The sequence below is a fragment of the Anopheles ziemanni genome, chromosome 2, assembly GCF_943734765.1.
Source record: "Anopheles ziemanni chromosome 2, idAnoZiCoDA_A2_x.2, whole genome shotgun sequence".
Lineage (NCBI taxonomy): Eukaryota > Metazoa > Arthropoda > Insecta > Diptera > Culicidae > Anopheles > Anopheles ziemanni.
Window position 1 is genome coordinate 80055555 of NC_080705.1, and position 14896 is coordinate 80070450.

The window sequence follows — 14896 nt, forward strand, 5'->3', positions numbered from 1 at the left end:
ATAGTACGAGCCCACTGGGAAAAGACCGTGCGGGAAAGTAACCTGTGTATTCGTGCTTTATAAATTCCATTCCATAGCGACTTCGACGAAAGGGACAAACAGAAATCATGAATTCCGGCGCAAGGGTATGTCAGTGTGAGAGTGTGAATGAAAATCCAATAATCCAAAGTGTTATCCATCTGTTAGTATAACATCGTTTGCAGTAGAGTACAGCTAGTGGAACGCGTTTCAGTTAAACCGATTAATTCTCCTCCGGCCCTTTCTTACTCTATCTTCAATGGTCAAAGTGTCGGATAGCTACCATCAATCATCATCAAACGAAAGAAGAAAAACGAAACAGAAAATAGTGTACGAAAAATTGTAATTTTCCGCCTCTTAGAAATAAATCCCACGATCGAGCTCTAACACGTGGCGCTGGTTCCGTACTTGAGGCGTAGTTTTTCGTAATGTTTTTTGTCCTGTGAAAACAAAGCAAAAAAACGCGGGGTGAGTAAGTAAAACAGACGATTCAAAGGCTTGGGCCGTAAGGTTCTCACTCACCTCAGTACCGACAGATGGTTTAATGTTTCGTATCGCCTCGAGAAAGTGTGCCAGGGTGACGGTGAGGGACATTTCCGCCTGCTCACCACCGTCGTCCGTCGTCGTTTCCTCCTGACCGCACGCAACGATCGAATCTTTGAGCGTTTGTAGCGACGCTTGCCGCACGAGCCCGGCCAGATCGGCTCCGGTGTAGCCCTCGGTAAGCTCGGCCACCTTCTCGAACTCCACGTCCGCGGCCAGCGGTGGTTGGGTTCGGTTTTTCGTCAGCGCTCGCAGTATGTCGACCCGATCGGTCAAAGCGGGGAGCCCGACGTAGAGAATCTTATCCAATCGCCCGGGGCGCAGTACGGCCGGGTCGACAATGTCCGGCCGGTTGGTTGCGGCCATAAGAAACACCCCCTTACGCTCCTCGATACCGTCCATCTCGGTGAGCAGCTGGTTGACGACACGCGTACCGGCGCTTCCCTCGGCCGTATCGGACCGCTTCGGGCAGAGGGAGTCGAACTCGTCGAAGAAGATAACGCACGGGGCGGAATTGCGCGCTCGCTGGAAACACTGTCTTACGGCGCGTTCCGATTCTCCGACGTACTGTGAAAATAATACGTCAACAATTAATCTTTCGCGTTAATTCCTCCAACTCCGCCACCACTACCTACCATGTTCAACAGCTCGGGGCCTTTAACGGAGATGAAATTTATGCCCGCCTCGTTAGCGACCGCTTTGGCAAGCAACGTTTTACCGCAACCCGGTGGACCGCAGAGTAACACCCCGGACGGTGCGTTCAGGCCGAGCATCTTCAGCCGCTGGGGGAACTTGACCGGCGCGAGAATGGCCAGCTTCAGCTCCTCCCGGATATCGCCCAGCGAACCGATATCGTTCCAGGTCACGTCCGGTACGGTGATGAATCCTTCCCGCTTCGCCGATGGCTGCACGGTTCGGAGCGATTCCATGAAATCTTCCCGCTCGATGCACAAACCTTCCAGCTCGTCCGTCGGTAGGGCGTTCTGTTGGTTCAACAACATCTCCATCATCTGCTCGAGTGTGGTTTCCTCCTTTACGATGAGATCCTTCGTAGGTACGACGGGTTCCTTCGTAGATACGACGGGTTCCTTCGGAGGTACCACCGATGTCAGCTGCGGGTTGTCCACTTCCATTGCAGCTTCCTCCCCCTTTTCCTCGCTCACTGTGTTTGTCACCTGCGTCTCTGTCGTTTCCTTTTCACTCTCCTTTGTCTGCTTTTCTTCCTCCGCCATTGGACCATTGGTGGATTTGTTTTCAGGTTTATCCACCTCGGCATCCTTCTTTGTATCTGCTTCAACAGGTTCCTTCACCGACTTCACCGGTTCGTCCTTGCTCGTTGGTTGCCCATCAACATCCATTTTTTCTGCCTCTCCTCCAGCGGAAGGTGCTACTTCCTCGGTCGATGTTGGTACGGCCTTTTCCTTCACTTCCTCGGTGTTTGTGTTGGTTGTTTCCTTCTGCTCGTCGGTGCTGGAAACCGGTTCACTGACCGGTGCTGTAGAGACGTCTTGGTCAGTTACCTTTTTATTACTTTCCTCCGGTTGATTGACGGTCGCCGGCGGCTCGGTGTCCATTTCAGCAGCTTTAACGGGTGAATCCTTCTCGCCGTTCAACTGTTCCGTCTCATTTTCCGTTGCAATTTCTTCATCTTTGTCATCGTCAAGGTTTACCACTTCGTCGACCTCATCATCTATGGCCACTACATCGTCCGAGGTGTCGTCTTGTAGTTCATTCGCTTCCAGTAGCTTCTGCTTCTTTTGCGTAAAAAGACTGAACCAAAGAAAAGAAAGAAATATTACGAAGAGCTCTACACGAAGTCATCCAAACGCTTACCGTTTGATGGCGGTGTTGGCCGCTCTGGTGGCCAACGCGAGCAGATCCGCACCCACGTAGCCCGGTGTCAGCTTGGCCAGCTCGCCATAATCGATCGAGTCGGCAATTTTCAGCTTCCGGCAGATGATCTTCAGTATCTGCAAGCGCGCCGTCCGATCCGGTATACCGAGCGATATTTCCTGATCGAACCGACCGACACGCCGGAGGGCCGGATCAAGGGAGTCGGCCCGATTGGTAGCGCCGATCACAATCACCCCTTCGCCACCTTCAATCTTACCAAGATTGTCCAGGCTGCTTAGCAGCTGGGCAACGATGCGCCGTTCCATGTCCTTCTGCGCGTTGATGCGGTTGGATGAGATGGCATCAATTTCGTCGATGAACAGTACGCACGGTGCGTTCGCAGCCGCCTGCTCGAACACCTCCCGTATCCTTTCTTCCGACTCGCCCGAAATACCACCGATCAGTTCCGTGGCCGGGATTTCAATCATTTCAATTTTTAATTGCTACAAACGAGAGAAAAGAACCGTATAGTCAATTACCCAAACAAGAGGGCAAAAATGTGTCCCCCTTACCCCAGCGATGGCCTGTGCAAGCAACGTTTTGCCCGAACCCGGTGGGCCGTGGAGCAAAAATCCTCTCGGCGGTGGCAACCCAATGTGGCGATAGATTTCCGGGTGCTTCACGTGCAACAGCAACTCGCACAGATCCTTCAGAATACGATCCATCCCTCCAATGTCTTCGAACGTGGTGGTCACTACACGCGGGACAATTTCCTTGCGGTACTTTTTCGCCATACGCTGCTGTCCTGCTCCGGTACCGTTCTGGTTTGTTCCCGACTTGTTTGGTTTGTTCGGGCGACTCGCCGCGGAATCGGCGGTGGAGTTGTTGTCCTTGTTGACCTTCAGTGTGTTCCGCAAATGTTGTGCCATCGTTAGCCCCGTTTCTTCCACTCGTCGACGTTTCGGTACCGGTGGGTCCTTGTCACCACTACCTTCCGGGCCGGACGCACTACCGTTGCTCGATTCATCATCCCGTGTGTTATTGGTGCGTGTAACCTTCGTTACCGTTACATGCTTGTTGGATGTGACGAATGCTACAGAGGAGGGGAAAGAAAGTGTTAACAAAAATGTTTGTAAATATGAACTGACAAAGAGGCCCCTTCCTAGGGCCACTCCATACTTTGAACAAAGTTTGATTTTTCACCTCCCGAACGGGAACCATCCGGCGCCTGCTGCCCGCCGTCCTCCTCGTCGCTACTGATGTCGATCGCTACCTGGCCGCCACCGCCGCCGCCTCCGCCACCGGCCGTCGACTGGTCCGCAACCGCGCCCATCACCTGCGACGCCGGTGGACGGTTGCGATTGTTCATGTACAGATTCGTGAGCGTATCGTTCATCTGGGCCCGGCTGTTGGCCATCGTTTCATCCATCACTTCCACATCCGACAACGCTTCGTCGTCGTTGTCCGACGACGGATTACTGTCCAGCCCGTAGCTATGGAGCACCGTGCGGTACGCTTGTTCCACCAACGTACGGAAAACACCGGCTTTACGACGGTAGTACTCCCGGTAGCGTTGCTGGAGCTCGCGTGCCATCACACCAACGTCCACATACGTTTGGTGTACATTCTCTTCCAAATACTGTAAAGATAAAAATCGATACAAATCGATAGGGTACGACGAGTCATGGCTACCCATTGCTCTCGCGCTTTTCTACATAACCTCCGCCTACTGCAAGGCGCAAGCGAAGCGCTTGTTGTACGGCCTCCCGTATGCTTACCTGCTTAACGCGCGGTATTATCATAGGATCATGCGCAAAATGTTGCGGTTTTTTCTGCATCATGGTCGCAAGTAACTGAACTCACAGTAATAACACTAAAGTTAGGATCGTCCTTTCGATTTCAATCCTCGTTCCAGACGCTAATTTGTACGGGTACCGATCCGCTAAACCGCGATATTTTTATGAGTTTGACAAGGCATTCGTGCATTAGTGTTGGCAGCATGGGGATTGGGAAGACTCGACGATTCGCTCCCTAGACGGATTCGAAAGGATTGAGTCCCATTTGACACATTTTGATTTGTTTGGGAATAATCATTAGAAAAATGGTATTGCTATTTGGAATGGTTCATGAGAAGATTCATAACATTAAAAAAGTGGACCTAAATGATTGTTCTACATAAAAAATTGTGTTTTAATTTTTTATTAAATGTCTATCCCAGTTAAATTTATCTTTTGCTGCTAGCTGATGGGAAACTGGTATTTGACAGCTAGTAAGTTTAAAATTTAGAAAACAAAACAATCAACCGTCAAACAGAAAATTAAACAATTTTAGGCGCCATTCAACGCCTTGTGGGAACAACAAATTTTCGCTTTGATAAATTTGTTAGTTCAAAAAGAAACATTACCAGCATGTCATCAAACAAACGGATAACTTTGCCGCGCCGAACGCAAGAATTTGAAATCCCCGTTCCACCGTCCTCAGTGAAAAAGCCACAAAAGTAAGTTCACCGTTTCAAGAACGTTGGTTTGGTCACTAAACATTTCGCTTGGTGTCACCCGCAGCCGTGTAAGCAGAATCGCGCAACCCTTACGTAAATCCACAAAACCAGGGCTCGGTCAGTTTGGTGAAAATGGACGCTCGCGATCGATGGAAAAGGGGCTCAGTGGAATGACGCTGGGCGTCCCATCTACGGCGACAAAAAAATCGCTCAACCCACGGAGCAGTAGCGTAACACCGCGCCTCCGAACGCCATTGCGAAGCGTCGGATTTGCTGGGAATGCGGAAAATGCCCTTCAGATGACCATCCCCTCGACGGTGGAACGTGAACGGAGTACGGTGGACGCGCAGAAAATATTCGACTACCTGGCACAAGCGAACGTGCCCGATCTACCGAAGGATTTCATTGACCGGCGCAGCCTGAAAGCGATGTCCATGAAGCAGTTTCTCATCATCGTGGCCCATCTGTTCCGTCAAATCGGCGGCAGTCGGTACAAAATCGGATCGAACTTTATAGAAGACATCCTGAAAGTGATCACCGAGCTGCAGTGTCCGTTTACGGTGAACAAATCGATGCTGAAAACTCCCAGCGCACCGCATTCGATACACCAAGTGATCACGATGCTCTCGTGGTTGATCGACCTCGCACCCCCGCCCGTCAGCGGGTCAGAATGGGCACCGAATTATTTGCACGCGTCCGAGTTCCCATCGCAAGATTACACCCATTTTTTCTACCAATCCGCGATGGAAATCTTTCACCTGTGGAATCTGAAAAAGGAGGAAGAATTTGGCGAACAGGTCGACACCATGGTCGACCGACTGGTGGCGTGCAAAACGAACGGTCTCAATCAAAAGCAGGTCCACGAACGGACGGCACAACTGCAGCAGCAGCTGGAATCGGTCAACGCCAATCGTCCGGAGGGTCAAACGCGCGAGCAGAGCTTTGACGGCGTGCAGCGGGAAGTTCTAGAAAAGCAGCGCGAAGTGAAACAACTGGCCACCGAAACCAAGCAACTCGCCAAAGAGCTCGAACGACAGGAACAGGAGCACTACAAACGGCAGGATCAGTACTATGACTACGAAAAATCTATCCGTGTGCTTAAGGAAGAGCTGGCCCGGCAGGAAATGACTGTGGCCGAACGGGACGAGATGAGAAACCTCATAACGCGCGATAAGAATATTGTTGCAGCGAAACGGAACGCCATCGCGAGCCTTGAGGAGGCATCGTCCGACCATCAGATCACTCTGTCCCGGCTTATCAAGCAAAAGATCAATTTTATCTCCGAGCTCAACACGAAACTGTGCAACCTTTCCAATGCCCTCCAGCCGGACATTCTCTTCACACCGATCGAACTCAGTTTAACGACGGAAAACTATCCGGCTTTGGAGAAAAGCTTGCTTGAACTCGAGCTACAAATGAACGAGATCTTCAAACAATACCACGAGCGGTACGCCAAACTGTGCCAGGAAAAGTGTCGCCTCGAGCAGCGGCTGTCCGACATTCAGCTCACCTTGCAGCCGCTGGAGGCAAAGATCGGCGGCCAAACGGCACGCCTGCAACGGCTCCAGCAGCAACGGGACGCCATCACCCGTCAACTCACCGACCTGGCCATGCGTGCCCACGAGCAGGAGAACTGGCAGGATCGGGAAAAGCAACTCGATCAGGAGGCAGAAAAGTTAAAGCAACAGCTGGAGAGCAACAAGAAGGCCATCGAGAAACTGGCCCAAAACAAGCAGCAGTTGATGGAGGAAGGATTGGAGCAGTGCCGGGTTGCGCTGGCGCAGAGGCAACAGAAACTGGCCGAGTTTACGAGCTACGTGGAGGGATGTGAGGCGATAATGGAGAACATTTGTGACGCTTGCTCGCCGGATGAAGCGTCTTCGAATGAGACAATAAATGAGTCGTGAATAAACGTTTTTCAAATTAAACAATTTACGACTACCTTTCATCTAGTTTATTATTTTTAATTTGAAGAGCAAACATCACTTGAATTTAGTTAAACGATGGAATTTTACACGAAAGATTTTTGAATTTTACACAAAAAAAAAAATACTGTTCCCAAGAATGGTCGTCACACATTAAGATGCAGGCTGCCCACTAGAATTTACTTTTCACCTCCTCATAGGAGACACAGTTTGCCTCCACGTACCGCACAAACCGAACTGCGTGTACGGCAGCACAGTTCATCAGCGCCAGTACGTCCTCTTCTGCCCGGTGTGCTGCCACAAGCTCCTTCCCTACGGTACGTTTGTAAATTTCGGCAAGATTGTATCGTTTTTTCACCCTTGCTGGTGATCCTTCCGTCTCCGAACTGGACGTTTTATCATCGAATGCATCGTGAAACAGTCTTTTGCGTGCGTTTGCCGTCCGAGAGACCGGAATGTCGCGTTCGCCCGGGGAAGGTGTACCTTCCGGTGTAACGTTAAGATACTCGCGTAGCGTTTGCTTGTACTTGCGCTCAACGTGTGCACTTCGTGGGGTGGTTTCATTGCATCGCTGCCGATCGTTCATGCCATCGTTTTCACGTTCTAGTTGTTCCATGATACCGATGGTTCGATACTCGAGTTCCGGGATCTCACTGTCAAGGCCTTCATTGTTCTCGAAGTACGATTTTTCCACGTCGGCTTCAATCTCCCGGAACGCTGGCAGCGAATCAACCACATACAGGAAACTGGGCAGCATAACACCGATCCGTAGCATATGTTGCTTGAGAAGGATAAAATCAAATCTGTTGCCATTGTGAGCCACCAGGCAGGCGGGTTTCTGCAAACGGTCGAGGAATAGTTTCACCATTTCGCCTGCGCCTCCATCGAATTTGCCCTCTCTTTCCAGCAAATCATTGTAAAGACCTATAGATGAAAGGAGAACAATGTAACGATTAGCTGATAAGACGATTTCCAAATCCGGAAACGTTTCACGATTAAACACGTTCCTGTGGCTTGCGAGGAACCGATAGTAATGAGCCGCGAAGGATTGAAACAAAGCGATAATTTGTGCAGGACACGGGGTAGCTCGTTCACGCACTCCAGCAGATGCTCCCGGCTGCATGCCACCATCGACAGTTCAGTGATTTTCGTTTTGAAATGTTCATATTCTGGCAAGCCCGTCGTCTCTAGGTCGAAGAACACGAACGATTTTATCTCCACCATTTCGTGCAATGAATGGCAGTATTTGATCTTCGCATTCTATTACAATCTGGGTCACTTTCTTCCCAGAAGAAAGTTTTTCGTCCTAACCGTGTCATGTGTTAACAAGTAAACTATTTTAAAATAAAAGCCCCAAGCAACGGTTCGCGAGCTGGTAAACTGTTGTTTACTGTTGTGCTGCTTGTTGTTTGTACAGTGTTTTTCTCGGAAAACTACATACGTTACATTCAAATTATCAACTGTTGGTTTCTGAATATAACTGTTACACACAAAACTTTTAACGAGATTTGGACGATGTAAATTATTCTTGCTTTTGAGGCAGATGACTTTGCATCCATGACTCATGACGTTGGTTGAACAATTTTAATGATAATTTATCTTTTTACTTGAACAATTTCAATCTAGAAACAAAAATACTGTAGGTACTTCCGATGACAATTTGCATTCTCCCATCAGCTAGCACAACAATCAGTCAAACAATATTTTCGAAATTTAAAAATTTTAAAAATGACATCACATTGAGTTATTAAATAATAAACTTTTTTTTTTCATTACCCAATTATTTCTTTTATTATATTAACTCCCGTGGTTAAATCTACACTCCCTCTCTTCCAGCGGACATCCATCCGGATGGTTGGCAAAAAACCAACAGACTCTCTGTTTAAAATTGATGGGCTTAAAATTCTTCACTTTTTTCATTTTCTTAGCAAGCCCAGCATCAGGGATCTCCGATACTTTCGTCGGTATTCGAATCTGAACCGTTCCACTTTCGACGCGGAATATTTGATGGTTATTTCTCAGCAACGTTTGTAGTCCACCACATTCAGCCTTCAGGGCGGTCAGCTGTTCTTGGGGTATCGTTTTGACGAGATTGGCAATCGTGATCGTGCCTCCAGAGTTCCAGTTAACATTGGTGAACTCGGGCAGTACTTTTCTTTTGGCCAACAGTTCGCCAAACACCAGCATAACGATTTTATCTATAACGGAACGATCAACTTGTGTACAATTACGAACCTTTTCCGTACTTTCACGCGGCTTAAAGCTGGAAGACCAAGTATCGTTGACCGTATTTAAAGGCTCATCTACTGATGCATTTGTAACTTTAGTTCTATCGTTAATGAATGCTTGTATTTTAGAATCATGCTCGTCATGAACCGATGCAGGGTAATTTCGAGATCCTCCAACGAGACACGTTCGCTTGGTGCTCGGGATTCTCAATCGATCCGTCTCCACGCGAAACCCACAAATCTCCGCTATGTGATTCGCATAGTTCAAAAAATCACCATACTGGCTCAGGTTACAGTTTTGCCGTTGATACTTGCTCCCATCGAACTCGTAGGCACAGCATGGAAGTAGAAAAAATCGGCACCTATAAGAACTTCTCGCCGCAATCACCGGAATCCACGGTGAAAGTTCGTCGGAGTGATTTCCTATTATCCAGTCAATGTCCGGAAACAAAGATGAGTTGGATGGCACAAGTGTTTGCTCACGCAAATATACGACCCCAGATGGGTAGAGGTCCCAAAGTTTCCGTTTTCTTAAGTCAATGCCGTACCCTCTGTGGCCCTCAGAGGCGAGAATATATACAAGCAGGCCATTGCCACAGCCTATGTCAACGAAAGATTGCAGCATATGTTCACCAGTTTCGGTTCGTTCCTTCCTCCACAGCATCAGCAGATACGCGGCAATGGCTATATCCTCGAACACGAACTTCTGTGGATCGGTACACTCGGGCCAAATGGACACCATGGACAAACCATACTTTTGCTTTAGCTCATTGAAAAGGCAATTGTACTCTTCCAAGTTGTCCACTAACGCAAGCGAGCGGATGGATGAGGTAGATACACCGGTTGCGTTCGTTGGCACAGCTGATTCCATCCATTTCTGCATCCTCCCAAGCAATATTTCACGTAACCAGAATATTGAACGTTCGTCATTGCTCTCTGCTGATTCATAACGGATCGATAGGTTGTCGTCGATGATTTGCAACGAAAATGCAAATTTTGGAAACAGACTGTTTTCTTCCCCGGTTTGCCTGCATTTTAGAAGAACCGAGCGGGAACCATAATCTACAACATAATAATAATTAGTTCATAGCAAGTGTTCAAATTCATACTACCCACCAATCAGTCCAACTACATCCAGCGTTTGAAAAGCTCCAATGTTCTTCGGAATGAGTCGATTCAGTACAACCACTCCATCACTTCCTTTCTGCGACAATTGGTCAACGGAAGCATGGTCCCGAGCTTCTTCAGTCAGCTGCGTATTTCTCTGGGCAAAAATCTGCCTGGTTTGATCCACGAATTGTTCCAGCGGTACTGCACAGAGATCGTCCAGTAATGCATGATCAAACACTGGTCTCTCGGTATGTTGGATCGTCAGGAGAGCCAAAGTTTTAACACCAAACAATTTCTTATTAACAACGTGCGTTTTGAACAGATAAATATCTACAGCTTTCCAGAAATTATGCACACAATCTTTTCGTACACTTGTTTCACCAATAACCTGTTCAAACATCTTTGTTAAATTATTTCGTGTAGCACGTCCGAGAAAAATGTAAACAAACACGTTGCCTGACTTTTCGAAAATTAACCAAATATTCGAACATGAAAACCGTTCGGACTAGTGGTGTGAAAATCATAACTCTGTACAGAATCGTATCTTTGGACTCAACTCCGGTCTAAGATCCGGATCTTGTAATCCGGATGATGTAATCATATGATGAAACGGTAAAAGAGTAAATGAGGCCCCGGGCTAGATTCTCCTCTTCCTGCTGGTTCACATTAAGCGCCTGAAGCTATGCAAAGCGCGACACATGCATTCGTTTCGAATTTTTGAACGCTAACGGTTCGCTTAAAAGAACATAACGGTTTAAACTAATCACCCAGTGGAGGTTGAATGCGGGTTAATATACTTTTACATGTTAAGTTACTAGTAAGTAAACTATACCACACATGATGGACAGCATGAAACAATGAGTTTAGCCGAAGAAATGATTTGGAAACGGCGGCGCGCCCGCAGCGAGCGAAGCGAGCGGACTGCGCTAGGTCTACCGAAAAAGAGAGTTTGTTATAGTTTTGAGAAATAAGGGGGGCCCGTGGGCCCCCCTCATACCGCACCCCCTAGGTTGATTGCGTAGCCGAAATTAACGGTTCAAATACTCGTAGGTTGAATTTAACGAATTAATGTATCACCAATTGCATACATTCAGTTTAAACGTCCACAAGAGGTGTAGCCACGATCGAAAACATGGCGGCCGGGGCCTCATTTACTCTTTTACCGATGAAACTAGTGAATGGCTTGCGTAAGAAAGTTTAGAAAAAGCGCTACCACCTTAGTTTTCAGGTTTCCGGCGACTTGTTCGACTCACCTCGATACTGGATCGAGCCATACCTCTGCAATCAGATTCGGATCAAGTCTTAATCAAATCAGGTGTGAATCGAATTAAATCTAGTTCTTGGGAAACAAATCAAATCTCATTCAAATCCCAATTTGATCAAATCTGATACGAATCAGTCAAATGGGATCCAATCCTATAGAATCCGTAAAAGGCACAAATCTTCCGATCCCGCTTGTGCCACCACTAGCCACAATCTGACGCATTGTTTGATTTTACAAATGTCGCGACGGGATAGCATCTTCGTTCTTTGAGAACGCAATCGAAAAGTGGTTTATTACGATAAGCAACGCGAATCGGGTTGCGAGAGAAGCAAAGTGTACAGTTAATACAATTGACACATCTGTTGAAAATGTAGTTTGTCCCCAGCGTACGCCCGTTGTACGATTTATTGGTTTGTTTTGGTTTCGCGTCCCTTGAGGCTTGGATTGCTGCTGCGTGAACAAGCAGCAGATCGTCTTCCAAGAAGCAGTTTAAAAAAGTGCAAATGCTGTTCGAAGCGCGGTAGTGGCGTAAATTTCTTATTTGATATCCTCATTGTATGTGCTGGAAGCATCACTATGCTCAAATAGTGTACAATTTTGCCATACATTGTCGACCATCCAGTTGCAAGGAAACAGAAAAGTTTACAATCGATTTTTGCCACCAAGCGTGTGTGTATGTGTGTGCGTGTTTGTGCGCTTGGTTGCGGAGTGCCAAGACCAGTTGTATCCCGTTGTGAAGGGCTTGGAAAGCATAGGCAAATCGCAAACGGCATCGAAACCCAAAGTTCTGCCTGCTAGGCAGCTGCAAGAGCATTTGGAAAGGAAAACATTCGGCACGAAGAACGTGTTGGGAGTGGAAACGGCGGAAATCGGATTAGGGTGAAGCGGACGAGAAAAGGAACCGCTTAAAAGGAAACCGGCAGAAAAGGGCGAAGAAGTGAACGACGCCAAAGAAATGGAGATTACCGACGACCGTGTTTACGCCGCCGAGAAGATTATGAAAAAACGTGTCCGAGCGGTAAGTGTGTTGGTGTGAGAATGGGTTGGAAATGTTCATTGCGAAAAATTTAAATTATGCCGTATGGGCGGCAATTTTGTTTATTCCCAAAAATCTACCAAAAGTAGTACATGTTTATAAAAAGCGCTCCTATTACGTCATTATGCTTTGTTCAATTGATAGACACACAAGCAATCTACCGGTGTAACCTTAGTTACACGATGCCACGAACAACATTAAGCATACAGCAGGTGGTGTTTTCCACACATCGTAATATGCTGTCGATGCACCCAGCGCACATACACATTTATGCAACATAGGCAATTGTTAGCCAAGCTCCCTTCAAATATAGCGTGTATGCATGCTGAACGCACTTCCCTGTGGAGAAGTATAAACCTTTTTTTTCTTTCTACGAATGCAGCTGACCTTGACTGGCGTGTGCGTGTGTTTGCGAATTTACCTTTTTGCGACTCCGTTTTTATGCTGCGAAGCGCTTCCCATGATGACGAAGCCGGCGTCGCTTTGGAGGCAAATGTTTTAACGCCCCGCGGTGGAGTGAGCGAGATGGTTCCGGTTTGTTTTGTTTAGTTTTTTCCTTTCTTTTTCATCGATTCCAGTGCCTCGCGATATGAAAATAAACTATTGCGCATTAATTTGGTATTCGCGAACACACTGCGTTCTCTAATGTTTCCCTTTCTAGCGATACCGCCTGTACATGGAAGGGTTAACGAAGGATTATGGGTAGTTTTCTTTGAGTTGTATCTTCTTAGTATTAAAAGTTGTCATGTTTTCTTCTGAGATTCAGCTTTTCAAATTAATTTTCACGATATTGTTCGGACGAATATGTTTTGAAAAACAATGGAGTGTTAAAGACGAATGGTCCTTATTTTATTAAAACAAAAAAATTAAGTTTTAGAAGTTCCAGTTAACAGTTGTATTTTCAACATAATTCTATGCTAAAAGAAGAATAGATAGAACAGGAATATAGAAAATAAAAAGTTCAGATAAAATAATTCTAAATCCCGTCCAACAATCATCGATTGAAAATTACTCAATTTCTAATTTGTGGTTGAAATTTCTGTACGTTGTGTTACAATATTTCAATTTTAACATTTAAATATCATACTTGTATGCGTTTATTAAATTTTTTCTTTTTATTTTTAGGGCAAAGTAGAATACTGGGTTAAGTGGAAAGGCTGGAGCCAACGGCACAACACCTGGGAGCCGGAGGAAAACATTCTCGATCCTCGGTTGATAGATATTTTCCAAAAATTGCTCCGCGGACCCGCAACACCGAAGCGCAAGAAGAAGGCCGTCATCGAGGACTCGGACGATGATGATGAACCGGCACCGGGTTCTGCCTCGGCAACCCCCGAGCCTCCCGTGCCGATAAAGAAAGAGGATAAAAAGGAATGTGTGCCCGTGAAGCGGGAAAAGGAGGAAAAAACACACCATCACCATCATCATCATCATCACCATCACGGAGCGCAGGGGAGTGTTAAGAAGGAAAAGGACACTGGCGCTGGTGTTAGCGGTGGTGGTGCCGTCGGTGGATCAACTGACGGTGGTCTGAAGCGAAGCACCAGCACTAGTCCAAACAACGCTTCGAAGGAGAAATCCGCCGGAGAGGGAACACACAGTACCGCAACCCCGGGCGGAACGGTCGTTGGAGGGACACTGGTCGGTGGTACGGGCGCCCAACTGCACAGCCTAAAGATATCGATCTCGTCCGCCGAAAGCGAAGCGAACGATCTCGACACAAACTCCAACTCGAGCGATGATCAACCGCTCAGCCACAAGGATCTGGCGGGCACGAAGCGAAAGGCGGAAGTGCTCTCCAAGGGTGGAAAGGTGGGTGTGACGATAAAGACATCCTCGCCGGACGACGGCGGTATCCTAGCGAAAGCGCAACGGCTCGAGGTGTCGCCGTTGGCACCCATCAGCGCTACGGCGGCCGCTGCCTCGACCGTTGCACCGATCAGTGCCCCCGGCGGTAAGCTGGATCTGAAACCGGTGGCCCCCCTCTCGCCCGACACGCCCGCCTCGAGACCAGAATCGAACATTCCTCCACCGGCCGAAAGCAATCAACTACCCGGTGGCGGAGCGGCCGGTCCCGATGAACAGCGGCAGCAACCACCGGCACCACCACCACCTCCTCAACCGAACGCGAACCAGCGGTTCAACAATGAGTGCCCGTTGATCAACGGTAGCAACAACAACAACAATATTAACAATAACAACAACAATAGCATCAACAAGCATGTCAGCAACCTGTCACTATCGCCACGGGCCGCTCCGCCCCGTCTCTGGTTGCCAAAGTCGCAGACGACGAACCAGGTGTTTATTACGGATGTCACCGTCAACCTGGAAACCGTCACCATTCGCGAGTGCAAGACGGAACAGGGTTTTTTTAAGGCGAGAGAATTGCAACAACAGCAACAACAGCAACAGCAACAGCAGCAACAGCAACAGCAACAGCAG

At 47.8% G+C, this 14896-nt stretch overlaps 5 protein-coding genes across 5 annotated transcripts; 2 read left to right on the forward strand and 3 right to left on the reverse strand.

The window, feature by feature from the left end:
* Positions 1–401: 401 nt before the first annotated feature.
* Positions 402–4339, reverse strand: LOC131294477 (nuclear valosin-containing protein-like). Its single transcript, XM_058322524.1, is given in 6 exon segments — positions 402–458; positions 541–1128; positions 1197–2897; positions 2967–3487; positions 3574–4033; positions 4173–4339. Coding segments are annotated over 6 exon segments (3390 nt in total). The 5' UTR covers positions 4236–4339.
* Positions 4340–4802: 463 nt separating this feature from the next.
* On the forward strand, positions 4803–6820 carry LOC131289463 (uncharacterized). The gene is made up of 2 exons (XM_058318733.1): positions 4803–4891; positions 4956–6820. The coding sequence occupies exons 1-2, from the start codon at positions 4803–4805 to the stop codon at positions 6796–6798; spliced, it is 1932 nt and encodes a 643-aa protein (XP_058174716.1). The 3' UTR covers positions 6799–6820.
* Positions 6821–6949: 129 nt separating this feature from the next.
* On the reverse strand, positions 6950–8096 carry LOC131281181 (uncharacterized). Its single transcript, XM_058310441.1, has 2 exons — positions 7818–8096; positions 6950–7740 (listed from the first exon to the last, which is right to left on the reverse strand). Exons 1-2 carry the CDS (start codon positions 8038–8040, stop codon positions 6989–6991), a joined length of 975 nt encoding a protein of 324 aa, XP_058166424.1. The 5' UTR covers positions 8041–8096; the 3' UTR covers positions 6950–6988.
* Positions 8097–8613: 517 nt separating this feature from the next.
* Positions 8614–10554, reverse strand: LOC131294478 (probable tRNA (uracil-O(2)-)-methyltransferase). Its single transcript, XM_058322525.1, has 2 exons — positions 10161–10554; positions 8614–10106 (listed from the first exon to the last, which is right to left on the reverse strand). Exons 1-2 carry the CDS (start codon positions 10552–10554, stop codon positions 8614–8616), a joined length of 1887 nt encoding a protein of 628 aa, XP_058178508.1.
* A 1116-nt stretch (positions 10555–11670) lies between these two features.
* LOC131282256 (polycomb group protein Pc) lies at positions 11671–14896 on the forward strand (the record flags this gene model as incomplete). Its single annotated transcript, XM_058311670.1, has 2 exons — positions 11671–12436; positions 13580–14896. Coding segments are annotated over exons 1-2 (1380 nt in total), but the record flags the coding sequence as incomplete, so codon positions are not given.